Here is a 27,433-nt window from a genome sequence, read left to right as displayed (position 1 = left end):
CCCAGCTTGTGGGCTTCTGCCAAGGCTGGGCACCAAGCCCCTGGACCCGGTGGGGGCCTGCGCTGCCAGCTTACTGGGCCAGCCCCCACGGTCATGTTTCCCTGGCACCCCGCCTCCCCTGGGGCTGTAGCCTCTCCAGCATAGGTGCCTGCTCCTCCTCCAGCCCGTGTTGAGCTGTAGGGCAGAGGATTGTCTGCTTGTTCCTGTTGGCTGGGAAGAAGAGAGCAAGGCTTTGCGGGGGTCCTGGCCCCGCAGTAGTGGGGCGCCCCTCCCCTGTGGTGAGGTTAACATCGGTGGTGGCGGCCTGCCTGGCCCCGCCTGGGGTGGGAGGCACGTAGGGTGGCATTGTGCTGGCTCTTACCGCCCAGCAGGCAGCCCCGCTGTGGCCCCACCCAGTGGAGGGCACTGGGGAGGCGACTCAGCCCTGTCCTGTGGAGTCCCTGTGGGGAAGTTGGGCCCAAGAAGAGTCATGTCTGACCCAACCTCGGAGACCTTGGTCAGTCACTCTGCCTTGCCGTGGCTGGCGAAGTGGCTGGCGAAGTGGCTGGCAGGGCTGGAGCAGTGAGTACCTGTGGAAGCCCCCGAGTTCTGTTCTGCTGCCCCCTCTGTGCATGGTGTTCAGTAGTTGTTGGCCTGATCTCTGACGAGGGCAGGTAATCCCTATTTGCGGGGTCTGGTATGTGCTAAATCGGGGGCCACGGTGTGGACGCTGTGCCCCAGCAGGGCTTGGGTTGCCCTGAGATCTGGTGGGGAGCAGGCTGTGTGGTGGGCATCTGGTAGGCTCGAACACATTGCTGTGGCTCCCGCTTCATTTTTCAGGGCTGCTCTCGCCAGCGCTGAGGTGGTCTCTGCCCCCCTTCCTAAGGCTGAGCTCTACTCTGTCCTGCTGGCCACCTCTGGTGTCACTTGGCAGGAGAGCCTGAACTCTCTACACACGCAAAGGGTCCAGGGCCTTCATTAAATGCAGACGAAGGTGCTCTCAGGCCTCTGGACCAACAGAACTGGTTCTCCTGCCATCTGGGCCATGGGTGGGATTCTGGACCAACCGTTCCCCCTCCCCACTTTCCCACACCCCCGGGCCACCCCATGAGAGGAGGACTGTGCTGGGGGCCAGAGAGACAGCTGGCTGGCTGGAGCAGAGGCCTCCCAGCCACCCCGCACCCCGGGTCTGGTCACATTCCTGAGGGACCTGCTGAGCCGCCCTGGCCCTGGGGGTGGGGGAAGGGCAGGCAGGGATGGGCTCCAGGCTGCTGTGCGCCTCCGCCCCCACCCTTGGCTCCATTCCAAGGGAGCCCAGGCTTGCTGAGTGGGGTGCAAAAAGTCAGAACCTCAGGATCCCCCTCCCTGGGGACCTGCATCTCTGGGGGAGGGGGGGTGGTGGGGGCAGAAGGAGACCTTCACATCTGGCGGCAGCTGGCTTTGGCGGGCTGGTATTGAAAGGCCAGGCCTGCAGAAAGTCCTGCGAGGGGAGGCCATGTGGTCCGACTGGGCTGGGCAGGAGGGGGCTGGGCCCTCTGGGCAGGGAGGGGGTGGCGGGAGCAGATCAGGAAGGGAAGGAGGCAGGAGAGCCAGAAGCGGTTGAGACTGGTTCTTATAAATAGCCCATTGCACTAGTGCCTCCAATTTTGACCTTTTGTTATGTAAATGTGGCCAGCCTGAGAAGGGCGTTGCCCAGGCCGCCTGCCACCAGCGCCCCCACAGGCCTAGGTGGCCCTGAAGAGTACCCTAAATCTTCTGGGTGGGAGGAGAGTGCAGCCCTGCTGAGCTCTCCAGGCCTGTGGCCTTCCCTGCCACCGGACCTGATGGCTGCTGGGCACTGTGGCTGCCCCTGGCACCCCAGCCAGAGAGACCCCAGACCTTCCCAGGAGTGAGGGCCCCGGGACCACCAGGTACCTGCCCCTTTACTGGCGCTCCTTCTTGCCCTTGGCTGATGTCTGTCCAGCTGACCCTGTCCATCTTCTCCTCCCCAGGTGACCAGGCATTGATGCACCCCCAGGGAGGCCGCGCGCTCAAGGAGGCCACCCCCGCTGGCTGCTGCGCACATGGTTTCTGGGCCCCTGGCACTCCGGTAGGCTGGGGAGGGGGGGAGGCGAGGGGGAGGGCCACCTGGGCTGCCCACGCAACCCTGCAGTTCGCAGCCTGGCCCTTTGTGTGCACACAGTGCTGGGTAGCATGCAGGTGAGGCTGGGGCCCACTGCCCTCAGCCTGCAGAGGAGGGGCTGCTGCGGCTCATAGGCTCTTGGAGGACGGGACCTCCTGCCCTTGGCCTGCCCTCTCTTGCCAGCCTAGGAGCACCAGGTATCCTGAGTGCTGGTGGGGCTGACACTGCATTTCCCTGGGGCTGGGTGTCCCGGCCAGTGTGGAAACCGTGCCTTGGGCTCTTTGTCCCTTCCTGGCTGGCTGAGGGGCAGGGGGTGGCAGAGGGTAGGTTCCCTCGGGACACAGGCTCTAGCCTCTGAGCCCCAGCTGAGCGGTCTTGTAAGGCTGTGCTGGCTGAGCGGGTGCTTGCTGCCTATTAGGCCCTGAGTGCTAGCTTGCGGCCGTGTCTCCCCATGTGTGTTCACAGTTCCGAGGCCACCTTTGGGGTGTGCGCGGTTATTAGGGTTTTCCTCTGTCTTTGCAAATGAGGGCAGGCCTGGGGCAACGGCGCGCGGGAAGTGTTTGTGTTACAGGAAGGCAACGTGGGCGTGATCCCTTCAGACTCTGCCCCAAGGGAGGCAGGACTGGGCAGAGGGGTCCCAGGTGGGGCAAGGCTCAGAGTAGTCACTTTCAGAGATTGAGCCCTGAGCCGAAGGATGTGAAGGTACCCTTGTCAACTGCATGGCACAGAGTTGCCTGTGGGAGGGTGCATGTTCCCTGAAGGGCCGGAGGGAACAGGGAGCCACACCTTGTGCGTCAGGTCCTGCTGCTCATCGGGGTGGCTGCCTGGTCAGAGCACCCTGCTCTCAGAGACCCATGTGCATGCTGTTGCACAGCCCACCTGCACGGTTCCCGTGGAGGTCAGAGGCCTCTCTCTGTTTATTAATGGCATCAGTTAGCGTCTGTGCCAGTCTGGCAGGGCCAGCTGGCTGCTTTTCCCGGGGCCCCGGTGGTGCCAGGGGCTTGACCAGGCCCCCTTTTCTGCTCAGCACCTAGAGACCCAGGCTGGGGTGCTCAGGGCCCTCCCGGGGGGCGAGGCCCTTGTGGGTTGGGAGCAGGCACTGGCAAGGGACTGTGGCTGGACTGCAATGTGTCTGCAGGCAGGACTGAACGTTGGCAAACCTGAATTGGGAAGCCACGGGTTTGAGAGGCACCCGGGGCAGAGCAGAGGTCACAGGTGGAGGCTGCGTATTTGATTTGGTCCACGTGGTATTTAAGGAAAAAGAACCTTTATTTGGCATTGGGAGATTCAACCTGAAAATCTCAATTTCTAGCTTGTCCTAAAAACTGGGAAGTTGCCTGCCCATGTGGGAAGTGAGCCCACCTGGGAGCTTCTGCTCACCTCAGTCCCTGCTGCTTCCCAGCACCTCACAGTCCCCTGCTCGTCATTTTTTAGTCTCCTGCGGGCTTGTGGCCGACTTCTTTAGTGTGGAGAGGGTGCCCTGGGCTGTGGAGCCAAAGTCACATCCCATTTTCTCCGCTCGGCACCACGTGACCATTGTCCTCTGCTTCTGTGCAAATGGGACCGGTGCCCCTGTCACTTTTCGGGCAGCATGAGTCCCCATGGGTAGTGTGAGTTCCTTTCCTGGGTACCATGCCTGGTGAGGCCTCCCTGAGCACCACCACAGCCCCACCCTGTCCTGGAGCCCTTGCCGGAGGCTCCCAGGTGGCTAATGCCCATGCGCCTGTTCTTGCCCACAGGTGGTACGCGTGGGCGGGGCGTGGGGACATGGGGCCCGACATGGAGCTGCCCAGCCACTCCAAGCAGCTCCTGCTGCAGCTGAACCAGCAGAGGACGAAGGGCTTCCTGTGTGATGTCATCATCATGGTGGAGAACTCCATCTTCCGTGCCCACAAGAACGTCCTGGCTGCCAGCAGCATCTACTTCAAGTCCCTGGTCCTGCACGACAACCTCATCAACCTGGACACGGACATGGTCAGCTCCACGGTGTTCCAGCAGATCTTGGACTTCATCTACACGGGCAAGCTGCTGCCCAGCGACCAGCCGGCCGAGCCCAACTTCAGCACTCTCCTCACTGCCGCCAGCTACCTCCAGCTGCCCGAGTTGGCAGCGCTCTGCCGCCGTAAACTCAAGCGAGCCGGCAAGCCCTTCGGCTCCGGTCGGGTGGGCGCCACCGGCATGGGGAGGCCACCCCGCAGCCAGCGGCTGTCCACAGCCTCCGTCATTCAGGCGCGGTATCCGGGGCTCGTGGACGGACGGAAGGGGGCCCACGCCCCCCAGGAGCTCCCCCAGGCCAAAGGCTCGGATGACGAGCTCTTCCTTGGAGGCTCCAGCCAGGAGGGTGTGCATGGCCTGGGCCGGGCCGTCTGTCCAGCCAGCGGGGAGGCCGGCCTGGGCAGCTGCAGCACCAATGGGAGCAGCGGGGGCTGCGAGCAGGAGCTGGGCCTGGACTTGTCCAAGAAGAGCCCTCCCCTGCCTCCCGCCACCCCCGGTCCCCCCCTGACCCCTGACGACTCAGCCCAGCTGAGTGACAGTCAGCACGGCTCGCCCCTCTCAGCCTCCGCCCCTCCTGTTGCCAACAGTGCCTCTTATGCTGAGCTGGGGGGCACCCCCAATGAGCCCATGGACCTGGAGGGGGCCGAGGACAACCACCTGAGCCTGCTGGAGGGGCCCGGTGGGCAGCCCCGGAAGAGCCTGCGGCACTCGGCCCGCAAGAAGGAGTGGAGCAAGAAGGAGCCCAGGGTGGGGTCCCCCTTTGAGCGGAGGGAAGCGGGGCCCAAGGGCCCCTGCCCAGGGGAAGAGGGCGAGGGGCTAGGGGACAGGGTTCCCAATGGCATCCTGGCCAGCAGTGTTGGGGGGGGTGGCCCCAGTGGGCCCTACGTGGAGCCCCCGTACCCCTGCAAGGAGGAGGAGGAGAACGGCAAGGATGGGAGTGAGGACAGCGGGCAGAGTGGGAGCGAGGGGGGAAGCGGCCACGCCGGCACGCACTACGTGTACCGGCAGGAGGGCTACGAGACCGTGTCCTATGGGGACAACCTGTACGTGTGCATCCCCTGCGCCAAAGGCTTCCCCAGCTCCGAGCAGCTCAATGCCCACGTGGAGACACACACGGAGGAGGAGCTGTTTATCAAGGAGGAGGGTGCCTACGAGACGGGCAGCGGGGGCGCCGAGGAGGAGGCCGAGGACCTGTCGGCGCCCAGCGCGGCCTACACGGCCGAGCCCCGGCCCTTCAAGTGCTCGGTCTGCGAGAAGACCTACAAGGACCCGGCCACGCTGCGGCAGCATGAGAAGACGCACTGGCTGACCCGGCCTTTCCCCTGCAACATCTGCGGCAAAATGTTCACGCAGCGCGGCACCATGACGCGCCACATGCGGAGCCACCTGGGCCTCAAGCCCTTCGCCTGCGACGAGTGCGGCATGCGCTTCACCCGCCAGTACCGCCTCACCGAGCACATGCGTGTGCACTCGGGCGAGAAGCCCTACGAGTGCCAGCTCTGCGGGGGCAAGTTCACCCAGCAGCGCAACCTCATCAGCCACCTGCGCATGCACACCTCTCCCTCCTAGAAGCCAAAGACCCTTCTCCCCGGCCCGAGGCTGCCCTCTGCAGACTCGCCCTCGGGAGCCAACCGAAGGAAGGAAGAAAGAAGCACGGAGGCCGGGCGGGAGGGGCCAGGACCCCCAGGTCCCGTGGGGGTGGCTCCTGGGGGCACCTGCAGCCAGCCCCGCCCCCCACACCCAGAGCTTTAATGGACAAGTCTGTACCAAGGGAAGCGAGAGGAGGGAAGCCGAGAGGCCCAAGCTCCGAGTGCACATTGCTGGTGTGCAGTCTACCTCCCGATTCCACCCTGGCCCCTGGCTTCCTGAGAGGGGCCGCTGCAGGGCCTGTGGGAGTGGGTCACGGGGGTCTCGATGGGACCTGGCCCCTTTCCCGCAGGCCGGGTCAGAGCAGGGGGAAGTGGGGGCCTCCCTCCGCTGGGGAGGAGCAGGGCTGCCCCGTGGCCAGGGGCGCAGTCTGTGTGCGTGCACGAGTGCTTGTCTGTGTGCGGGCCACCCTGGCTCTTTGGGGAGCGGTGCTGGAGGGGAGGGGACGGAGCCCTCCTTCCTCGAGCCAGGGGTCACTGCTCACTGGCGCTAAGACAGTCAGGGGGCCCCCACCGCCTACCTCTCCACAGCTAAAGAGCCCTCTGGGCCTATGTTGCTGTTATTCCTACTGATCTGTTGCTTTTTTCTTTTTGAATTTTGTTTTTTAAACCAAAACCAACAAGAGTTTATTTTCCTCCCGGCCCCTCGGGGCTGAGCCTGGGTCTGCAGACTGAATGTACAGGGGCAGCTGCCCCTCCTGCCCCCGCCCTGGTTGTGGGCTGAGGGGCGCCCACCCCTCCAGGCCCCAGAAGCCCTTCTTGGCCAAAGGCTTCCCTGGGCCCCGAGCCCCACCTCGGCTGCCTCAGGAGAGAGAGAGATTTTCCTATAGTTTCTGAGGAATATTCTTTGTTTAGAGGTACTTCTTTTTTATTAAGAGAAAAACCAGTGTAACGTTTATGTGAATGTTTGAACTGGAAGGTCTGGGATTTGTGGGGGGGAGGGGGGAGGCTGGACTCCATGCCAGAGCCGTCGGTACTCTTCTTTTTTCATTTTCTGTGTGTGTGTGTGTGTGTTTGTGTGTGTGTGTATGTATGTATGTATGTATGTAGTGTGCGCGGTGCATGTGGACAGATAACTGAGCTTTCCTTCCTTCCTTACCGATCAAGGTGGAGAGACTTCTGACCTTTTGCTACCTCTTGAATCCACGAGAACAGTGTGTTGGTGGCTGGCAGCTGAGGCCGTGACACTTGGTTTCCTCCTGTTAGTGTGCACAGGAAAACTCACGTGTGAGTGAGCCTCCTGGGCCCCCCCCCACCCCCAGCACCCTCAGAGAGGGGCTCTGCGCCCCAGAGCGCACCACTCACTGTGTCCACCTGCAGGTGTTCTGAGTGTTGCTGAGCATCAGGGAGCCCGTGTGTGCTTCTGATCTGGGCCTGGGTTGGGGGGGCGGTGGGTGAGTGCTTCAGCCCCAGCCCCATGGGACATCAGGGCGTGGAGCCTCACCGCCAGGGCCAGCTCCTTGCAGCTCCCCACCAGGGCCAGGATGAGGTGGAAGTGAGCCCCCCCCATCCTGACCCTTGGGCCTGCAAGAGCCGGAGCTTGGGAGAGCAGCAGCCCCTGCCAGGCCAGTGCAGAGGCATGGGGAGGCACTGACCAAAGTGATGTATACCCCCCTGGGGGACAGGGAGGGGGCTTGCCCTACTTTGGCACCTTCTTGGGGCGGTCCTGGCCACTCTGGCAAGAGGCTGGCTGCCACTAATTGTCTTGGCCCTGTCTGGAGTCCCACCACTCGCCCCTCACCGTGGGTTTTCTCTTCCAGCCTCAGGACCCTTCCTTGGGCCAAGGGTCAGGCTCGCGAGGCCAGACCAAGGCCGCTGTAGGGCTGGGCCAGCGGCTTTGTTTTCATTTTGCTTCATGCTTTGTATTTTTTTTTTCTTTCTACTTTTAAGTTCAGACCAAAAAATTCTAGAGTCATCCTCTACCCTCACCCCTCCAGAGACCCTCCAGCTGAAAACAGCCTGAGTTCAGGGACCCGAATGGTGAAGGGCGTGTTTTGCAAGTGAGGGCTCCTGGCTGAGCCCATCTCAAGGCGCCCTGAGCCCCAAGTTGGGTCTTAACTCCCTCTGGGTGGGAAAGGAACACTGGACCCAGGGTCTCGTGTTCCCGGAAGTCAGGTGAGGGGGGCAGGGTCCTTTCCAGGCCTCTCCGCCCTCCCGACCCCACCCCACTCCGTCAGCACTTAAGCCACACGACACAAAGTCTGTACCGCACGGGAGTTGTACGCACGCGCGCGCCCAGCCTGTGTGTGGCCTCTTGGGCTGTGGGCGGCTGCATTCATGAGGTGACCCGTGAGAGTAGGTGATTCATTTGCAGAACTTCAGGGACTGGGCGCAAAGGCCCCTCACTCAACGATGTTCGTGCGACATAGTATTGTACCCACCTGAGTATTGTATCGAGCCTTTTCTGTATTTTAACAAGAAAGCAAAACACTAGTTTCCTATTTAAGATTTTAAGGGTTTGTGGGGAGGGGTGGGACTAACACAACACTTGGTTTTGTTTTCTTTTCCCTTTGATTTCATGTGGAGTGTGTGCTTGCGAGTGTGTGCGTGGAAATGTGTTAAGAGCCTCACAAGGAAATTAGGCCGTTGGAGGCCAAGGGCGGCTTACAGTTCTCTGCTTTAGTCACTTAATTCCTGAATGTTTCGGAGAAACAGGAAACAGAGAAAATAGCAGATGTCATGTAGGAAAGAGAGGATAAACAAACAAACAAAAAAAAGAAAAAAAAAGAAAAAAAAAAAAAGCTCATACCCAAATTCACAAAACCTATTTTTTAAACCAAAGCACATTTTGAATGAGTATGGAACCTCAATGGGCTCAGAAAAAAAGATACTAATATATTTATCTCATTGTTTACATAAACTTTTACAGTTTCAGACCTCAGCAGCTGTAAGGCCAGTCCCAGTGAATCCCCACCTTACGCTGGAGGCCCTTCTGAGTCAGCTCACGGGCAGAGGGGCGGCCGGGGCAGGCACGGAGCCCCCTGGATTCACCTGAGCCCTCCTCCCCAGCCTCAGGCCTCTCAAAGCCCAGCTGGCACCAAAGAGCGTGGGCCGGTGCTGACCGGCCCCCAGGCCTCCTGGCCGGACCGTGGGGGTCCCGGCCAGCTGGCACAGCAGGGGATGGCCGTTGGCTCTGGCCATGGGACCCGAGTCTGGGCTAGGGCCCTGGGATGGAGGGCCCCCCCCATCTCCCCCACTCTGCCTGCGACCCTCGGGGTGGGTTGATGTGAGGGTCCCTCTCAAGCCAAAAAGCCCCGGGACCTTTGCACAGCTCCGTTGACTCCAGTGGGTCCCCACCCCCAGGGGACACCCCCACCCCCGGCAGTGGGTGGGGGGGCTTACTGGGCTGGTCCTTACCAACACAGACGGTGCAAACACTCTGAACAGTGTTGTTTTTGTATCAATATGTTTGTGCAGTGATGAATGTATTTATTTCTCAGACTTGGGGAGAGTGAGCGGCCAGCTCTGCCACCGCTCGCTCCCACCAGACCGAGCCACCCCAAGGGCTCCTCCAGGATTGCAAAAAAAGGTAAAAAAAAAGAAAAGACGAACCTTTAAGCAAATAAGAAACTCAGAGACTCGCAGCATAGCCATACACCTCAGCCTGTGAAATGAACAATCTGGACCTTGACGGACTTTTGGAACCTCACGCAGCCGTGTGTGTACTTCCTGTTCGTCACCACTCGGGGGCGCTGGGCTGTCCCGCTGTGCCCCCACCCCCACCCGGTCAGTATTCACTGGACTGGGCCGTGTGCAGGAGTGCGATCTGGGCTGGGCAGGCTGGGCAGGCAGACCCTACCGCCCTCCCCACAGCCGTCCTGAGTGGGGGAGGCCTGGGCAGCCAGGAGGGCAGGGCTCAGGGAAGAGGTGGCTGCATCCGTCCGCCCCCTAGCTTAGGGGACGAAAGCAGAGGCACCAGGCCTCTGAAGAACAGACAAGGGATCTCAGCCCTGCTGTGCCCCTCAAAGGGACCAAGGCCCTTGCTCTTCCCCGTGGTCACATTGGGGCAGACGTTACTGAACCTGTGAATCCGATGCCAGGAGTGATGGGATGGAGAGGGACCTAACCAGAGCCTCAGTGTGACATTCCAGATCAAGGGGTGGATGTGCGCTGTGGGAATTGAGGCTGCCCAGGACCCCCCTCCTAGGACCCCTCCCCCATCAGCTTCAGTCACCACTTTAATTTTTCTACCGGGAACCCCTCCCCCTACCTCACCTTGCTATTTATTGCTGTAATTTATTGACCTCAAAAATGCTGCATAACAGACCTCACTTGGGGCAGGGAGGATCCCCAGGGCTCCCCCCCTCCACTTGGCGGGGCCCCGTGGGGCCAGGTGCTGAGGGGAGCCTCTCTGTATCCCACCCATCACTTGTTTTCCCCCTCCCCCCTTGGGGGATCCCAGTTTGGGCAGCTGCCCATTCGCAAATACCTCGAGGGGGAGGGGGAGGGATGGGGTTATAGCTGTTTTGTTTAATCAGAACTGGAAGAGGGATCACGTCCTACTCTATTCCCTTCCCAGAAGGGGGAGGGACACCGTGATCGCACTCCTGTACTGGCCACCGCCGCTGTCAGTCATCACATCGAGCTCACTTCCTTTGAGAGTTTGGATAAATTCAGGTCAGAGCTGCAAGTACGCAGCCCTCAAGTGTCATAGAAAAGCAATTCACCGACGACTGATCTCTCCATTCAGAAGCGTGCAGTCTTAATGTACAGTGATGAGAAACTGTTATTTTATGATCTTTTCATTAAAAGCTTGATTGAAAACTATCTTATGTGGGGCTTCTGTGTTCTGTGGTTGTTCTTACTAAATGACATACTGCTTTCCTTTCTGTGTCCAGCACTTCCAAGACCTAGGAGGGCAGGAGCTGGGATGGGCATGTGCCCACTACCGTCCTAAGGGTGGGTTTCAGATGGGGCTGGGACCTCACTTGGCAACGTGTGTGCATCCTGGGCTTGGGCACTGGTCCAGGGACCCAGCACCCTCGAGTCAGCATCCTCTTGGGCAGTGTTGTTCCGGGTTGGGTAAGACGGTTTAGGGAGCAGTGGATATGTTGGCGGGGACAGGGACCTGGTGGACTGGATGAGGGGAGGTCTGGCCCATGCCCAGGACCACCTGTTGGAGCAGCAGAGTCAGGCTGGGGCAGGGCAAGGGCTCTCTCTTGCCCACTGCTCCTGCTTCCTGCTTGGGGTCAAGGAGGGGAGGAAGGAAGGGATAATCTTAGTCTCCAGAGGCAGGGACAATAGTTCCAGTTTCCTTCGGGACTGTTCCTCCCACCTACCAGCGTGGGAATTCCCAGGATGAGTGAAGATCCGGGAGGAGCATCAAGGATGGGACCGGGAGGGTGGTCAGCCAGCTTAGATCCCTGACTGGGGGCTTCAGATGTCCAAGTGGCTCCAGGAAAGCAGCGGTTGAGCCTGGGACCCCCAGAAGAATATGGGCATTGCTGCTGTAATCCATGGTAAGTTTTGTTTAATTTTTGTTAAATGTGTGTGTGTGTTTTATTTTTAAGTAATCTCTACGCCTAATGAGCTTGAACTTAACAACCCTGAGATCAAAAGTCACACGCTCTACGTACTGAGCCAGCCAGGTACCACCTGTTCTACTCTTTTATTTATTTTTTAAAAGATTTTGAGAGCATGAGAGGGGGGAGCAGGGAGCCTGATGCGGGACTCCATCCTGGGACTCCAGGACCATGACCTGAGCTGAAGGCAGTCACTTAACCAACTGAGCCACCCAGGTGTCCAGTTCAACTCTCTTAAAATTCTTTTTTGGGGCGCCTGGGTGGCTGAAGTCATTAAGCGTCTGCCTTCGGCTCAGGTCATGATCCCAGGGTCATGGGATGGAGGCCCGCATCAGGCTCCCTGCTCAGCAGGAAGCCTGCACTTCTCCCTCTCCCACTCCCCCTGCTGGTGTTCCCTCTCTCGCTGTCTCTCTGTCAAGTAAAATCTTCAAAAATTATTTTTTGGTTTTATCAAAGCAATAACTGACCATAGTTTAAATAATCAAAAGTTCCTTTAAAAGTCTTAAAATAGGGACACCTGGACTGGCTAAGTTGGAAGCCCATGTGACATGTGATCTTGGTGTCATAAGTTCGAGCCTCCCTTTGGGTGTAGGGATTACTAAAAAAACAAAAAGTCTTAAAAAGAGTTTTTTGTTCCCTTAGCCCCATCACAATGTATGCAGACACCCACTTTTAATTTGTAGCATTTCTTATGTATCTCCACATTTCTAAATAGTAGTATTATCCTGCTATCTTAATTCATCCTTTTAAGAATCTGGACCTATAGATGAAGATTTTAGTTCATTTTAGTGCATTTATACCCTCTTCCCCTTCCCTTAAATTCCCCAAGTAGTTTAGTTCAATCTAGTGGTTGGGAAACTTCTGTAAAGTAGCCAGATAGTAACTATTCTAGGCTTTGTGGGTCATAGAGTCTCTGCAGGGACTTCACAACCCTGCTGTCATGGTGCTAAAGCAGCATGACAATGTAACAGGTGGGCATGGCTATGTTCCATTGAACTTCATTTATAAGAACTGGTGAAGTATGCAATTTACTGATCATACTTGCCATGATCACCGTGTGTCTTTGTTTACTGCTGAGCCAAGTGGTGTAGCACATCTTTTGTACCATTTCTTGTTCTCGTGGAGGTTGATTATGTTTTCAGTTACTCAGATTGATTTGTGTCTCTGTCTTCCTCCACTCTGTAACTCTGTGAGATCCTTCCCAGTACAGTTTCCCGCAGAATCAGACGCTATCTTTTCTGTTATTTGCCCTCCACCCCCAGGGACACCTATGTGGAACCTGCTGCTTTCCTGCACAGATGGGGTGGGAAAAGTTTTCTGTCCTGCTTTGGAAGCCCAGCTTTCTGGATCCTGTGTGTTCTTTTCTTAGATTATACATGCTTGTTTGGGTAGTATGTTTTCTCTGGTACCATCCTGAGAAAGAACATATGGGAGGTAGGTTTTTTGAAACTTTGAATGTTGAAAATGTTTTTAAACTACACAGAATCGATAGTTTGGCTGGGTATAGAATTGTAGATTGGATATCATTTTCCTGCTGAATTTGGAAAGTGTTGCTTCATTGGCTTCTACCTTCCAATGTGATGAGAAGTCCAGGTCCCTTTGTATGTAACCTTCTCTGGAAGCTTTTAGGATTGTCTCTATTTCAGGTGGTTTGTCATTCGTTGGGCTGGGCACTTGATGGATTGGTTTCATTCTGGATACCTGTTTCTTCAGTAAATCTACTGGTTTTTGAAACGTGTCAGCCGTTATTTTTAATTTCCCTTCTTTGATTATTGCATTTTGTTCTCTTTTCGTAGATTTAATCTCTAAGGGAAATTTAATTTTTTTTTTACATTTTCTTCTGTTCCTTGTATCTAATTCCCTTTTAGATTCCCGCTTTAGGTTTTTACCTTTTAAAAAATAATTTTAAAGGCTTTCCTCAAATGTTGGGTGACTTTGGCAGGTCTGATATTCAAGAATGAGACCCTAAAAAGCTTCTTGGAATCAATCCAGTGGTCACCTAAGATGTGTGGGATGAAGGGAGATGAGACACTGCTTTCTCCTGTGCTGAGCTGGCTGTGGTGCTTCTGAGTGAGAGGGCCTTATGCGGAGGTGGGGCTTGAAGAGCATTCTAGAGAAGGGTGAAAGATGAGATGAAATACCCTATTGCAGGCTGACCGTAAGTCAGGGCTAGGTTAGGGAGGAGTTCCATAGTTAGAAATCAAAGACAGATTTTGATGTGGGCACTGCTGTTTCCTTCCATAAAGTGTTTAATCTAAAACATGCCTCTTTCCAAAAGCCATTTGAGGTAGACAGCAGTGAAGGAATTCTTTTTTTTTTTAAAGAATTTATTTATTTATTTGACAGAGACAGCGAGAAAGGGAACACAAGCAGGGGGAGTGGGAGAGGGAGAAGCAGGCTTCCCGCCTAGCAGGGAGCCCGATGTGGGGCTCTATCCCAGGACCCTGGGATCACGACCTGAGCCGAAGGCAGACGCTTACAACTGAGCCACCCAGGTGCCCCGTGAAGGAGTTCTAAGTAGTCAAGAATGAGCCAAAAAAAGGAACAGGGAAGAGTAGGAAAAAACTCCTCTGTTGTCATTAGGCCAAAAATTGTGAGTGAGGGTCATGGTCGGCTCTGTGTGTCCAAACAAGAAGGAAGGAGGGAAAAAGGACAAGGTCAGGATGAGTGAACTAGAGGCTGTTTCCACTTCCTTGCATGAGGAAGTATCTAAATATTTCAAGAACTGTTTCCCAGGAGACCTTCTACAAGGGCGTTTGCTAAGTTGTATACCAAACGGACAGGGAACTTTGAAATGGCCCCTTCCTCAAACCTGGTCAAAGCCAGGGCGTGTCATTGAAATCTCAGGTATGCCACAAAATGTTGCCGTTGGTGATTCTGAGGTACCACCCCTGCTTCTGTGGGCCACCTGTAGGTGTTGTGCACATCCAGAGTCTGAGTGAGAATGTGTGGACACGTGTGAGACCTACGCTTGAATGGCCCAGGCACCTGACTGGCTCTGCCCATCTCCTTGGCACAGGCCGGCATTGGCCCTCCTACAGCCCTGGGCCTTGAGGAAGGAGGCTGCTGGGAGGCGGGGGCGGGGGGGTACCCTTCAACATAGGGATTCTGGAGGACAACTCAGCCCATAACTGGGTACACAGGGGTGTGCCACGTGCAGCCTTAGGTGGCCACAGGAGTCCCAGGCAGCCCTCCGTCTGTCTGTGTTCACACCACAGGCTCTGCAGGCTTGGCCTCATGCCCTCGCGTCGGCCCCTCTCTCCTCGGGGCAGGAAGCCCAGCACCCCCTCAACCTGGAACCTGCAGGAACCTCGCCCTGAAGAAAGCGGTCACTGAAGAGGGCGGTCCCCTAGCAGCTGGCTGGAGGAGGGTGGCCAGCAGAGGGCAGCGTGCGCAGGCTCCCTGGGAGAGCAGGTGGCCACGTGCCCTAGACGGCCTCTGCATCCCACCAGCTGAGAGCTGGCCTCTATGCTGGAGAAACCAGATAGAGGAAAGGGTCTGATTTCTTGGGAAAGGTGGGGAGCGGGGCAGGTGTTGGCATCAGTGTAGGAGGCTGGCCCACTCTCTGGGCCGGGGCTGTCTTTCTCAGCATGAGGCAGAGATGCTGGAAGTCTTACCAGTCACCACCCGGCCATAACGAACCCCCTGTCCTGGGCACTTGGCTTTCTGGGAAGAGAGTCTGCAGTTCTCCTTCCGCCTGCACCGGTCTCTGCAAATGCCGCTGACTGGTGAGTTTAGGAAATGTTGTCACCAAACGGTTTTGGTGTTAGCCTATTTCATGGTCAGCCCTTCTTTCTGGCCACAGGTGACAAAGCTGATTGCCACCTGCAGGTGTCCCTGATGTGAGATCAGGGCCAGCACCAAGGGGATGTCACCATTGGCTTCTCTGTGGCAGGTGGGTGTGCATCCAGTCCTGGGTTTGTTGACGGTGCATGAATGTGGCCCCTGACTTCTGGGATCCTTGAGTCTTGCGGAGGGACCAGGCAAGTAAGTACTAATGCCAACTGAGTCCCCATAGCCCGCACTGCACCAAGTGCTCAGCCGCACTAGCTCTTCTGCTCACCCTGGGGGTAAATGGTGGTACTGCCCGGATGGCCGGTGACTCACAGGGTGGGTGGGGCCGTGTCCGCAGGAGGTTTCTGGAGCTCTGGGACAGAGGGCCACCTGGTGGGGACTCATGCCGGGGCTGTGACTGGAGGCAATGGCCCTGGGCCACAGTGCTCTGTCCCAGGCAGCCAGAACAGTATGGAAGAAGGCCAGGGGAAGAGTCAGTGTGTTGCTGGAACTGAAGCAACCTTCCAGTGGCCAGAGAGGAGTGTGTGTGGGGAGAGTGGCCCCAGACTCAGCCAGGTCAGGAAGGGCCTCCAAAGCCAAATCAAACAGCCGGGCTTGCCCCCAGGGTGAAGGAGCCATGGGTAGCTCATTGCCTCCCCAAGAGGGCCCTGCCCTCGAGGGGCCACCCCCGGCACCGGGAGACGGAAAGGGGTGTGCGTGCGTGCTCGGGCTGCCGTAGCAAAGCCCCACGCCCTCCGGAGCTTGACCGGAAGTTCTCACGGTCCCCGAGGCTGAAGCCTGAAGCCACGTCTCGACAGGGCTGGTTTCTCTTGAGCCCTCTCTCGGTGGCTTGTAGACGGCTCTCCTCCCTCTGAGAGCGTCTGTGTTCAGATTTCCTCTTATAAGGATCCCAGTCAGATTGGCTTAGGGGCCACCCTGACAGCCTCGGGTTAGCCTAACCACCTCTTTGAAGACCCAGGCACATTCTGAGGGGCTGAGTCTTAGGACTTCAACATAGGGATTCTGGAGGACACAGCTCAGCCCGTAACGGGGTACACAGGGGTATGCCACGTGCAGCCTCAGGCGGCCACAGGAGTCCCAGGCAACCCTCTGTCTGCGTTCACACCACAGGCTCTGTAGGCTTGGCCTCATGGCCTCGCGTCCGCCCCTCTCTCCTCGGGGCAGGAAGCCCAGCACTCAGGCCTGTGCTCGCTGCGGCGGGCGCCTGCTGGGCTCCCATGCCCTTTAGTTAGGGTGTCGTCATCCACAGGGGCAGGCTGTGGGGTCAGAGGAAGAACGTGGTCTTGGGCCACACCTGCCAGCAGTTTGGATCCCAGCTCTTCAGGATCATGGCCGGTTTGTGGCTTATGTCCTTGGATAAGACTCTGCAGTGGAGACAGGCTGCCCCATGTCCACTCAGCAACTCTGTATGCGCCAGGCCCTGTCCTAGCTGAGCTCCTATTCCAGTGGGGGACACAGTAAAGACAGTAGGTAATACATGCTAGGCAGGCACAGAAAAAGCGCCACAGGGAGGGGGTTGCACTTTTGGGTAGAGTCGCCAGGAAAGATTTTTTTTTTTTTTGGAGTACATTTTCTTTTTTTTTTTTTAATTTTATTTATTTATTTATTTGAGAGAGAGTGAGAGTGAGAGAGAACAGAGGGAGAGGGAGAAGCAGACCTGCCACTGAGGAGGGAGCCTGATGTGGGGCTCAAATCCCAGGACCCTGAGATCATGACCTGAGCCAAAGGCAGACCCCCAACCTACTGAGCCACCCAGGTGTCCCAGGAAAGGCATTCTTAAGAAGCTGGAATTGGGGTGCGGGGGCGCCTGGGTGACTCGGTTGAGTGCCCGGCACTTGATTTTGGCTCAGGTCATGATCTCAGGGTCCTGGGATCAAGCCTTAGCAGGGAGTCTGCTTGAGGACTTTCTCTCCCTCTGTCCCTACCTCCCCCCAGCTCGCTCGCTCTCTCAAATAAATAAATCTTTTTAAAAAATCTTAAAAAAAAAAAAAAAGGAATCTGGAATTGGGCTGAAAGATGTGAGGGAGGGGGTGGGCAGTGGGAAGAGCAGGTGCAAAGGCCCTGTGGCAGGCACGTGAGTCTAAGGAGCAGTAGGAGACAGATTTCTGGGCTCAGAGGTCAGTTTCCTGGAGGAACAGTCTAGGCTGAGCCCTTGTGACGGTGTGGACTTGTGGGAAGTTGCCAGAGGGCTGAGTGTGTGTGTACGTGTGTGTGTGGGGGGCAGTTGTCTGTCTGGCTGCTGTGGGGCGACGAGGTGGGAGCAGGCTGACTCCTTAGGAAGTTTGGGAATGATCCAGTCTGGCACAATGGCATTGAACATGGTTAGAGGTCAGAATTTGAAAATTTGTTATTTATTTATTTATTTATTTTTTAAAGATTTTATTTATTTATTTGAGAGAGAGAGAGTGAGAGACAGAGAGCACGAGAGGGAGGAAGGTCAGAGGGAGAAGCAGACTCCCTGCCGAGCAGGGAGCCCGATGCGGGCCTCGATCCCGGGACTCCAGGATCATGACCTGAGCCGAAGGCAGTCGCTTAACCAACTGAGCCACCCAGGCGCCCCAAATTTGTTTTTTATTTAAACTTATTTAACAAGTGCTTCTGTGTCACTTACTGGGTACCAGACATCTTCTAGCTGCTGTGCAAATAAACATCAGCTTCTTTATTCCTCATAGCAGCACTGATGAGGTAGATGGACTCTCCATTCACAGTGGAAATGGAGGGACGGAAAGGCCATTACTTGCCATGGAAGAGCCCCCAGGATTTGGTGACAGGATGGAGGGTGGGAGAGGTCAAGGAAGCAGGGAAAGCATCAAGATTTCTAGGGCCACAGATGGAGGAGAGAGGGCAGGACTAAGTGGAGAGGCTATGGGGCCAGCCTTGGGGGTGAATCTCCTGGTGAGGGTACACGGTGGTAATTGGGCATCACCATGTGGAGAGGGCTCAAGCCCAGGACCCTGCATGAGATCTCCGAGGGGGAAAGGGAACGGAAGAGGCACAGCTGTATAGAGAGGGGCCAGAGAGGAGGGAAGCCCAGTGCAGGGAAGGGGCTTTAACCAGGGGGCTGAGACCTGCTTGCCTTGGGTGAGCCTTTGGGATTGGGGGCCACTCCCCTCCCCCCAGCGTGAGCCTGGCTTCAGGAGAGTCCTGTAGGCCTTCCGTGGCAAGCGAGCTGCATGGAGGCCAGGTTGGCACGGGTCGGAAGTGGTGGCCAGGTGCCCGTCTTCGAATAGCGCCCATCTGAGACTCGACTGTCCTGTCAGGAAACCAGCTGGGAGTCTCTGTCACCAGCCATGCTGGGCATCAGCGGGCCAAGCAGGTCCTTGTCCCAAGGCTGTAACTGGCTTTCACCGGTCTTACATGCCATAGTGCTTTCCTTCTGCCAATTACGAATCTTTATTTTTTCATTATAAAAGCAACAAATGTCCAAAAAAAAAAGGTAACAAATGTTGACCATGAAAAAAAAAAACAACCCAAAACCCAGATCCAAAGAAAGGAGCAAATAAGAAAGCTCACTGTTGGGCGCCTGGGTGGCTCAGATGGTTAAGTGTCTGCCTTCGCCTCAGGTCATGATCCTAGGGTCCTGGGATCGAGTCCCGCATCGGGCTCCCTGCTCCTTGGGAGCCTGCTTCTCTCTCTCTGTCTCTGTCTCTCATGAATAAATAAATAAAATCTTTTAAAAAAAAAAAAAAAGAAAGCTCACTGTTGGGTCTTTAGAGTGACTGCTGTCGCAGCTAACTGAAAGTCTAACAATTAAAACAGGCTCTCACGAATAAGAGCTACGGTAGGAATTGGTCAGGAAGGGCCACAAAAACCTTGTGGTCAGCAAAGTCCTCACAGAAAGGGCAGCAGTCGAGCAGTGATTCAAGGGAACAGTGTTGGGAACAGCGGAGGAAAAACAGTGAGACATCAAACTAGACAATTTGTTCAAGGGACTAAAATGGGGTTCACATTGGCCATACTGGGAAAAAGACAAGAAAGAGGCTGGCGAGTGGGCAGGGCCCATGTACTGGGAACCTCGTACGCCATAAAGCACTTTTTGGTTTTGTATTCAAGGGAATGCTTTTGGTGGTGGTTGTTGCTTAAAACCACCTAACTTTTTTTTTTTTAATAGTTGTTTCCATGGAAACTTCATTATTTGATATATCATAGTTACCTACATCCTTTTTCTATTATTGGGCAAAAAATAAAAGTTTGAGGGGCGCCTGGGTGGCTCAGTCATTAAGCGTCTGCCTTCGGCTCAGGTCATGATCTCAGGGTCCTGGGATCGAGCCCTGCATCGGGCTCCCTGCTCAGCGGGGAGCCTGCTTCTCCCTCTCTCACTCCCCCTGCTTGTGTTCCCTCTCTCTCTGTGTCTCTCTCTGTCAAATAAATAAAATCTTAAAAATAAATAAATACAGATGCAGGGGCAGGGCCGGTGGGGGGGGGTGGTGTCACTCATCAGCTCCTCCTCTGCTGCTGCAGAAAGGGAACCCAGGGAGTGAGCCCTTGTCACTGGCCCATCCTGGCTGGATGCTGGCTGCCCGCTTCCCTCCTGAACACGGGTGGGGACAGGGGAGAGAGCCCTGCATTGGACTCCCTGCTCAGCGGGGCGCCTGCTTCTCCCTCTGCCTACTTGTGCTCTCTCTCTGTGTCAAATAAATCAAATCTTTTTTTTTTTTTAAGATTTTTATTTATTTATTTGAGAGAGAGTGAACACGAGTGGGGGAGGGGCAGAGGCAGAGGGAGAAGCAGGCTCCCCACTGAGCAGGGAGCCCGATGCAGGGCTCAATCCCAGGACCCCGGGACAATGACCTAAGCCGAAGGCAGACGCTTAACGACTGAGCCACCTAGGCGCCCAAATAAATAAAATCTTAAAAAAATATTTCAATATGTAATCAGTGTACAAATTATTAATGAGATGCATGGGTGTTTTGTTGTCATTTGTTTGTTTTTCTTTTAAGTAGGCTCCACGCCCAACATGAGGGTCAGACTCAGACCCTGAGATCCAGAGCTGTGCACTCCGCAGGCTGAGCCCGCCAGGCGCCCCAGGGAGATGCCTGTTTCACCGCCCGCCACATCTTGGTTTGGACTCGCCACCTTCAGCTGCTCAACAGCCACCATCTGGACTGCACGTGTGGAAGTGGAGACAGAAGTCCTAGTGCCGAGAGCCAGCTGATGACGTGGAGGACTGGGAGGTGCCAGGCTCAGCGCCCAGAGGCTTAACTGTGTGAACTCATTGGCTCCCCTCAATCCTTTGAGGGAGAGTCGGTAATAGCCCCACTTTACAGGTGAAGAAACTGAGACGCAGGGGCTTGGGAGCCTTGTTGCGGGTCACAGAGCTGGGAGGGAGGGAGCCAGGGCTCTGGCTAGAGGGGACGGACGCCTCCTCTCTCATTCCAGTGTCGGAGGGTTTTATGCTCCCATCCCCAGCCCCTCATGGGCTCAAACCAGGCTTCCACCGGGCCCCAGGGAGCCTTCCTGCTGAGCAGGCGGAGCGGCCATGGTGGGCAGCTGCTGGGAGCAAGTGGTGTAGGGGAGGCTGTTCACGTGAGGGCCAGGGCGCTGGGCGGGATGGCAGCAGGGCCTGAGCCTGCTGCGCTGCCCCTGACGGTTTGCAAAAGCCCCCAGCCCGGGAGAGGCTTCCGTGCCAGATAGCCAACGAGAGGCGCCCACGGCTGTCCCAGCTGGTGTCTCACCCCCGCGTGGCCCTGCGATTTGTCCCAGGCTCTCCCCAGTGCCCCCATTTCTCCCTATTCAGTGCCCACCGTGGTGCCTGAATCCATGGCCACTCTCTCTAAGATTCACCGCCCAGGGAAACGGGCTCTACTTCCCGGTGGCAGGCCTGCAGGGAAGCTGTGGCCATTTTTAATCTACCGTGTAAGTAACTCAAAATGACTTCAGTCTTGCTTAGTGAGAAGCAGCCCAGCTCCCCTTGATGTCTGCAAAGGTGTCGCCTCCTGGTCACTCTCTGCTGTCCCACTGTGGTATAGCATGCATGGCCCTCATCCTCAGCCCAGGTCCCTGCACAGCCCCCTCCTCGCACCCCCAACCCCCTTCTCATCTTCCCCACCCCCTGGGACTCACCCCTGCGTACTTAGTTTCAGTAAATACTACCATGGGCACATCTCATTCTACTTGCTATTTTTTACCATCAGCATTATTTTCAGGTCTCTTCATCTTGATTTTTGTAGATCCTAGCTCATTTTAAGTGCTCTATTGGATTCCTTTATAAATCGTCTCCTATATCACATTTCAGTCTTTAATTACACATTGGTGGCACTTAGGCTGCTCCCAAGGCTTTGCAAACGTGTAAGAAAGTTCCTCTGAAATTGTGGATCATGGAGGGCCGCCATACCCAGTCACTGTTCATCCCCAGCGGCTCCCCCAAATGACCCAAAGCTGGTGCTGGTAGCAGGGCACAAGGATTCCTGTTCACCCACATCATTGCTTATATTTGATGCCAACCAATCGCCTTCCTGTTGGCTGCTGTAGTTGACGGAAAATGCAGATTGTCTCTTCAGACTCCTCCTGGGCATTCACGGTCTCCCCACTGAGCAATGCCCCATCAGACCCTTTGCCCTTTGATGTTTGGTCTTTCTCATGATGGCCCCTGGATTTCTCATATAGTCTAGTTACTAATCATCAGATTACAAAGATTGCAAAGGTTTTTTCCTATTCTGTCACCCATTTGTAACATTTGTCCATGGTGTCTTTTTGTTCCAAGTGGATTTTTTTTTTAAGTTTATTTATTTCACACAGAGAGAGAGATTGAACACAAGTGCGGGGGAGGAGCAGAGGGAGGGAGAAGCAGACTCCCCGCTGAGTAGGGATCGCAATTCGGGGCTCGATCCCAGGACCCCGAGATCACGACCCGAGCTGAAGACACATGCTTCACCGACTGAGCCATCCAGGCGCCCCCCAAGTGGATTTTTTTTTTTTAAAGATTTTATTTATTTATTTGAGAGAGAGAGAATGAGAGAGAGCACATGAGAGGGGGGAGGGTCAGAGGGAGAAGCAGGCTCCCCGCCGAGCAGGGAGCCCGATGCGGGATTCAATCCAGGGACTCCAGGATCATGACCTGAGCCGAAGGCAGTCGCTTAACCAACTGAGCCACCCAGGCGCCCCCCAAGTGGATTTTTAAGAGATATAATTACATACGATAAAATGCATAGATCTTAAGTGTTCCATCCAGTGAGTTTTGACTGATGTCTACGCTCACGTATAGTTTGCAAGTGCCATCTTCAATACCGGGGAACCAATCATGCCTCCATTTTTCTGCATTAGGAATTAGTATTTTATTAACCTTTTACTGATCCGATTTTGGCTCCTGCATAACATTTTTTGTGTGAGGGACGAAGTGCGCTGCCCGACTCGCGTCCGCCGCGGCTCGGGGCCGGCGCTCGGGCGCCCCCTGCCGCCCATTGTGACGTCGGCCGCCGGCCAGATCCCCGAGGCGGGCAGCGGCGGCGGGACCGAGCCCCTGGAGCCATGGCCGAGACGCAGGAGCTGCTGCTGCAGCTGCAGAAGGACAACCGCGACGGCCGACTGCGGAAGCAGGAGCTGGAGGAGCTGGTGCGCGGGCTCGAGGCCGAGAGCGAGAGCCTCACCGGGCGCCTGCAGGACCTGCGCGAGCGCGAGCGCAGGTGCGCGGGAAGGGCGGCTGGATGGGGGCGAGGCGGGCGCACGAGGGTCAGTCCCACGGCGGCGGCACCCGGGCCTGGGCAGAGCCGCCGGCCGGCCGGTGGGTTACTCCTCCCCGCCGGGCCCGAACCTCCGCTCTAGGCCGGCGGGACGTGGACGATCTACTCGGGGCACCCACGAAGGGGAGGGTGCGGCCCCTCGGCGCGGGCTTCCTCGGCCCCATCGCAGCTGGCCTTTTCCGGGGGCCGCGGGAGCCTGAGCACCTGCCGCCTCCCGCGGTGGCACCGCCTCAGTTTCCCCTCTGCAGCCTGCAGCGGAAGCGAAGCCAGGTGGCACGGAGCCTGCGCGGGGAGGCGCGCGAGGCGGCGCGGGAGCGCGCGGAGCGAGCGCGCGGGCTGCTGGAAGCGGCGGAGCAGCACCAGCAGGACTTGGTGGGGGCGGGGCCCTGGATGGGGGCGGGGCCAGCGGGGAGGACCGGAGCGGAGCCCTGGATGGGGTACTGCCCGCCGCGAGGCTGGGGTCTCCGAGAAGCCCAGACAGACCCTCGACCCTCTCCGCAGGAGCAACACAACCGACAGCTGCAGGAGCAGTGGGAAGAGCTGTCGAGTCAGGTACATTAAGGAGACGGCCCCGGTCTCTAGCTTCCCCTAGGAAGTCCCACTGTCGTCCTCGCCCCCGTTTTCGCCCTGTCCCCGCCTCCCAGGACATTCCCCGCCCCTCGAAGCCCCGCAAACCCCACCCTCCCAAAACCCATCCCTAGCTCTTCTACTACGGAGGGGAACAACTGAGTCAGCAGCGCGCCGAGCAGCAACTCGGGACCCAACTGATGGCGTTGCAGGTGTTTGGGTGGGACCCCCAAGGCCGGAGCGGCGGCGCGGGCGGGGCCATGATAACCTGGGGGCGCGGAGGCTCCCTGAGGGGCGGGGGTGGGCAGAGCGGAGGCGTGGGTGGGGACCCGGGCGTCCTGGACTCCTGACATTCTTTGGATCCGTCGGAAGAAACAACTGGAGCTGGTGGAGGCCAAGCACGCCAAGCAGGCGGAGAGCCTGCGGCAGGTGAGGACAGAACCGAGGCCCGAGGGAGAAGGTCGGCTTCGGGTGTGGGTGGAGACTGGGCAGGTGCGGGAGGATGGAGAGGGGTGTGCTACCTCGAGTCTCATCGGGGCTCCCCTCATCCCAGGGCGCGCAGCGGACGGAGGAGGCCTGGGCCAGCTTTCAGGAGCAGAGCGGAGTCCTGCAGGTACCGCCCCCTCCGCTAGGAGAGCCGCTCACGTCCGACTCCCCTCCAACCCGCGAACTGCGCCCCCCCACCCCCGCCGCCCCCGGGGTCTCCTACCCCCGTCCTGAGGCCTCACTCCCACTTCCTCCAGGAGCTGCAGGGAAAGGTGACGGAGGCGGCGGCTGCGCTGGACGCCTCGCGGGGCGGCCTGGAGCTGTAAGGGGGCCAGGACTGTGGGGTAAGGTGGGGCGACAGTGGGGCCGAGTTAGGTCGCCCACCTCGATGCCCTTCCCGGCAGGTGCGACTCCCAGCCTCGCCGGGAGCAGGACTGCGCGGGCTCGCTCATGGAGGAGGTGGCCAAGGCCGACTGTGTGAGCGCGGGCCGGGGCTGGGCGGGCGGGCTGGAGTCGGGCCCCGCCCCGGCCCCCGGCCCCCCGCCCCCTCGGGGCCCCGCCTCCCCTCGAGGGCCCGCCCCCCCGACCGACCCGCGACCCCCGGGCCCCGCACTCGGGGTGGGGTGGGGGGGTTCTGGTCCTTTACGACTCCCGCCCCCTCCATGAGGGACCCGGAACTCGTGGCGCCCCCGCCCCGGAGCTGAGCTAGACGCCGTTCCCTCCCTCCGCAGGAGAGGCGGCTTTTCACCGGCACTGGCAGGGCGGGCATCAGGTGAGCATGGTGGCAGGCGGCGGGCGCGCTGGGCTCGGGTCCATCCCACGACTTACCCGCCACCTCCCCGCCGCCTGTCCGTCGGTCCTTGGGTCTGCAGGCTGTGGGCGCTGGGCGCGCTGCAGACGCTGCTCTTGCTCCCGCTCGGCGTCCTGGCGCTACCGCTGCTCTACCTGACGCTCATGAACCCCTCCGCCCTCCGCCGGGGACTCCCGCACTTTGTCTCGGACGCCGCCTTCCGCCGCCTGCGCTACACGCTGTCCCCGCTGCTCGAGCTGCGCGCGCGCGGCCTGCTGCCCGCCTAGCGCGCATCACGCCGGCCGCGGCCGCCTGCACCTCTGTCTCCCGTGTGGTTTCTGGGCGCCTGGGTGGAGGCCGAGGGGGGACTCTCGGGGGGTGGGTCATGTGTCCCTTGGCCCAGCGGTCCTGGCACCTCGGGCTCAGCGGGTGCAGGGCTTTCCGGGCGGTTCTTGGATTTGGAGAGGCTGCCCTGGGCGCCCGGTGGCGGAGCCCGCGACTCGGGCCTGAGCAGGGCGCGCCCTCGTCCGGCACCCGCGCCTTGGTGGAGGGGGTGGGGGGTGGCTCGCTCCAAGGGTTTCCCGGGAGCCCTCCTAGGAGCCCCTTTCCTACAGTCCCTGCTGCCGCACCAGAGCCAACTTGGAAGTTGGCCAGTATCTTTTTGCTAAATTTGCTTTTTCTGTGCTAGTGAGCCTGGGGGGCAGAGGAGCAGTCGGGGCAGGCCTTCTCCGTGGAGGTCCGTGGTTCCCCTGGCCCGGCTGCGTGGGGGTTGAGATCCCCGCAGCATCCTTTGGTTTTCTCGGGGCGGGTTGTTCGGGGCGCCGGCCTGGGCCTTCCTCTCCTGTGGTCCCCTTGCGGGGCGTGCCAGCTTTGCTGGCTGTGCGCGCTCACCACCGCGGTCTTCGTGGGGAATCGGCTTTTTATTTAGGTGAAGTGTTCTGCTTGGTGAAAATGATGAACCTTGAGTTTTTTTGTCTAATACAAATACTGTCCTACTTTTATTCTTTACGTTTTTTGGTAGTGAAATTGTTCTGTGTTGTGTCCTTTTTGCGGGTGCGCGTGCACACACATCCACACCCATCGACCCTCCCCCCCCACACAGGTTTTTGCTGTGGTCTCCAAACAATCGTTTTCTTATTGATGTGTAGGTACTTTTTCTTTTAGTCCTTTTGGGGTTAAATTTGTTTATGTAATCCTGTGTATATATTTCATCAAATTTAGGAATCGTGTGCTGTGTCCTAAAAAAAAAAAAAAATCCATTCTTGTCTAGGAGTCGTAATATTCTCATACGTTAAATACTTTTATTTTTATTTAGTTTTTTTAAGATTTTTTATTTTTTCAAGATTTTATTTGTTTGACAGAGTAGACACAGCGAGAGAGGGAACACAAGCAGGCGGAGTGGGAGAGGGAGAAGCAGGCTTCCCGTGGAGCAGGGAGCCCATTGGCGGGGCTCGATCCCAGGACCCTGGGATCATGACCTGAGCCGAAGGCAGACGCTTAACCGACTGAGCCACTCAGGCGCCCCCATTAAATATCTTTAATTGGTGTATTTTGTTTATACATTCATTATAACATTTTGTTGCTAACCATTTTATTGATTCATGCATAGATGGGCATTTGGGTTATTTCCACCTTTTGGCTGTGGTGAATAATGCTTCTGTGAACATTGGTGTATAAATATTTGTTTGAGTCCCTACCTTCCCTTCTTTTGGGTAAATACACAGACTTGGAACTGCTGGATCATTGGTACTTCTGTGTTTGATGTTTTGAGGACAAAGCGCTGTACTGTGTTCCACATTTTACATCTCCATGGCAGTGCAAAAGGGCTCTAATTTCTCCACATCCTCACCATCTATTTTTATTTATTCATTTTAAAAGATTTTATTTATTTATTTGAGAGAGAGAGAGCAGGAGGGAGAAGAAGAGAGAATCTGAAGCCAACTCCACGCTGAGTGAAGAGTGGGGGGAGGGCTCGATCCAACCACCTAGCTGAAGCCAAGAGTCAGATGCTTAACCTGAGTCACCCAGGTGCCCCTGTTTTGTTTTTTAAAAAAATTTAAATATAATAGCCATCTTCAGGAGTGTGATTTTTTTTTTTTTTTTGCTTTCAATTTTTAGGGATTGCATTATCTTGTTTTTCTTTTAGATTTTATTTTTATTTTAGAGAGAGAAAGAGCATGAGCTGGGGGAGAGGCAGGGAGAGGCAGAAGGAGAGGGAGAGACTCTCAAGCAAACTGCACTGCTTGAGGAGCCCTGCTGCGGGGCTCAGTCTCAGACCCTGAGATCGTGGCCTGAGCTGAAACCAAGTCAGATGCTCAACTGAGTCACCCAGGTGCCCCAGGCATTGCATTATCTTACTTAGTTTCTTCCAAGTTTTTATTTAAATTTATCTTATTTTTTATAATCTATAACTACAAAATTGAATCTGTGAAATAAGACATCTTAGGGACGTCTAGCTTTTATCCCTGTGCCCTCTACCCTGTTGCCCGCACTCCCTTAGAAGAAACATTAGGTTTTTTTTTTTTAAAGGATTTTCTTTTTCTTTTTTTTTTTTTTATTTATTCATTTGAGACACAGAGATACGGAGAGAGAGAGAGAGAGGGAGAGAGCATGAGCAGGGAGAGAGGCAGAGGGAGAGGGAGAAGCAGGCTCCCCGCTGAGCAGGAAGCCCGATGCGGGGCTCGATCCCAGGACGCTGGGATCATGACCTGAGCCGAAGGCAGACGCTTAACCATCTGAGCCACCCAGGAGCCCTGAAACATTAGGTTTTTTTAATGGACTCTTCTTTTCTCCCCCTTAACTAAGTGATACATACAGTCACGACCTCTTCCCTTTCTTAGATGAACACAGGG

General features: G+C 56.7%; 2 protein-coding genes across 3 annotated transcripts in view; both read left to right on the top strand.

The window, feature by feature from the left end:
• The window catches only part of HIC2 (HIC ZBTB transcriptional repressor 2), a 32,208-nt gene extending 21,699 nt beyond the window's left edge, over positions 1-10,509 (top strand). Inside the window, exons 2-3 of one of the 2 annotated variants that reach the window (XM_081801696.1) lie at positions 1,971-2,068; positions 3,841-10,509. In XM_081801696.1, the coding sequence (XP_081657822.1) occupies positions 2,043-2,068; positions 3,841-5,665 (1,851 nt within the window). In that variant the 5' untranslated portion in view covers positions 1,971-2,042 and the 3' untranslated portion in view covers positions 5,666-10,509. Of the gene's footprint in view, positions 1-1,970; positions 2,069-2,094 lie in introns of those variants that run through there. The other variant, XR_004078934.2, reaches the window with a different exon arrangement.
• A 1,028-nt stretch (positions 10,510-11,537) lies between these two features.
• On the top strand, positions 11,538-26,319 carry TMEM191C (transmembrane protein 191C). Its single transcript, XM_081801702.1, has 11 exons — positions 11,538-15,251; positions 20,000-22,681; positions 22,987-23,110; positions 23,240-23,290; positions 23,440-23,517; positions 23,678-23,734; positions 23,859-23,918; positions 24,049-24,113; positions 24,196-24,268; positions 24,523-24,563; positions 24,664-26,319. The coding sequence occupies exons 2-11, from the start codon at positions 22,527-22,529 to the stop codon at positions 24,866-24,868; spliced, it is 909 nt and encodes a 302-aa protein (XP_081657828.1). The 5' UTR covers positions 11,538-15,251; positions 20,000-22,526; the 3' UTR covers positions 24,869-26,319.
• Positions 26,320-27,433: the final 1,114 nt, after the last annotated feature.

This window comes from Leptonychotes weddellii, chromosome 13 (assembly GCF_054177405.1).
Source record: "Leptonychotes weddellii isolate Sample4059 chromosome 13, ASM5417740v2, whole genome shotgun sequence".
Classification (NCBI taxonomy): domain Eukaryota; kingdom Metazoa; phylum Chordata; class Mammalia; order Carnivora; family Phocidae; genus Leptonychotes; species Leptonychotes weddellii.
The sequence above is the reverse complement of the archived record's forward strand: the minus strand, read 5'-3'. Positions and strand labels throughout refer to the sequence as shown.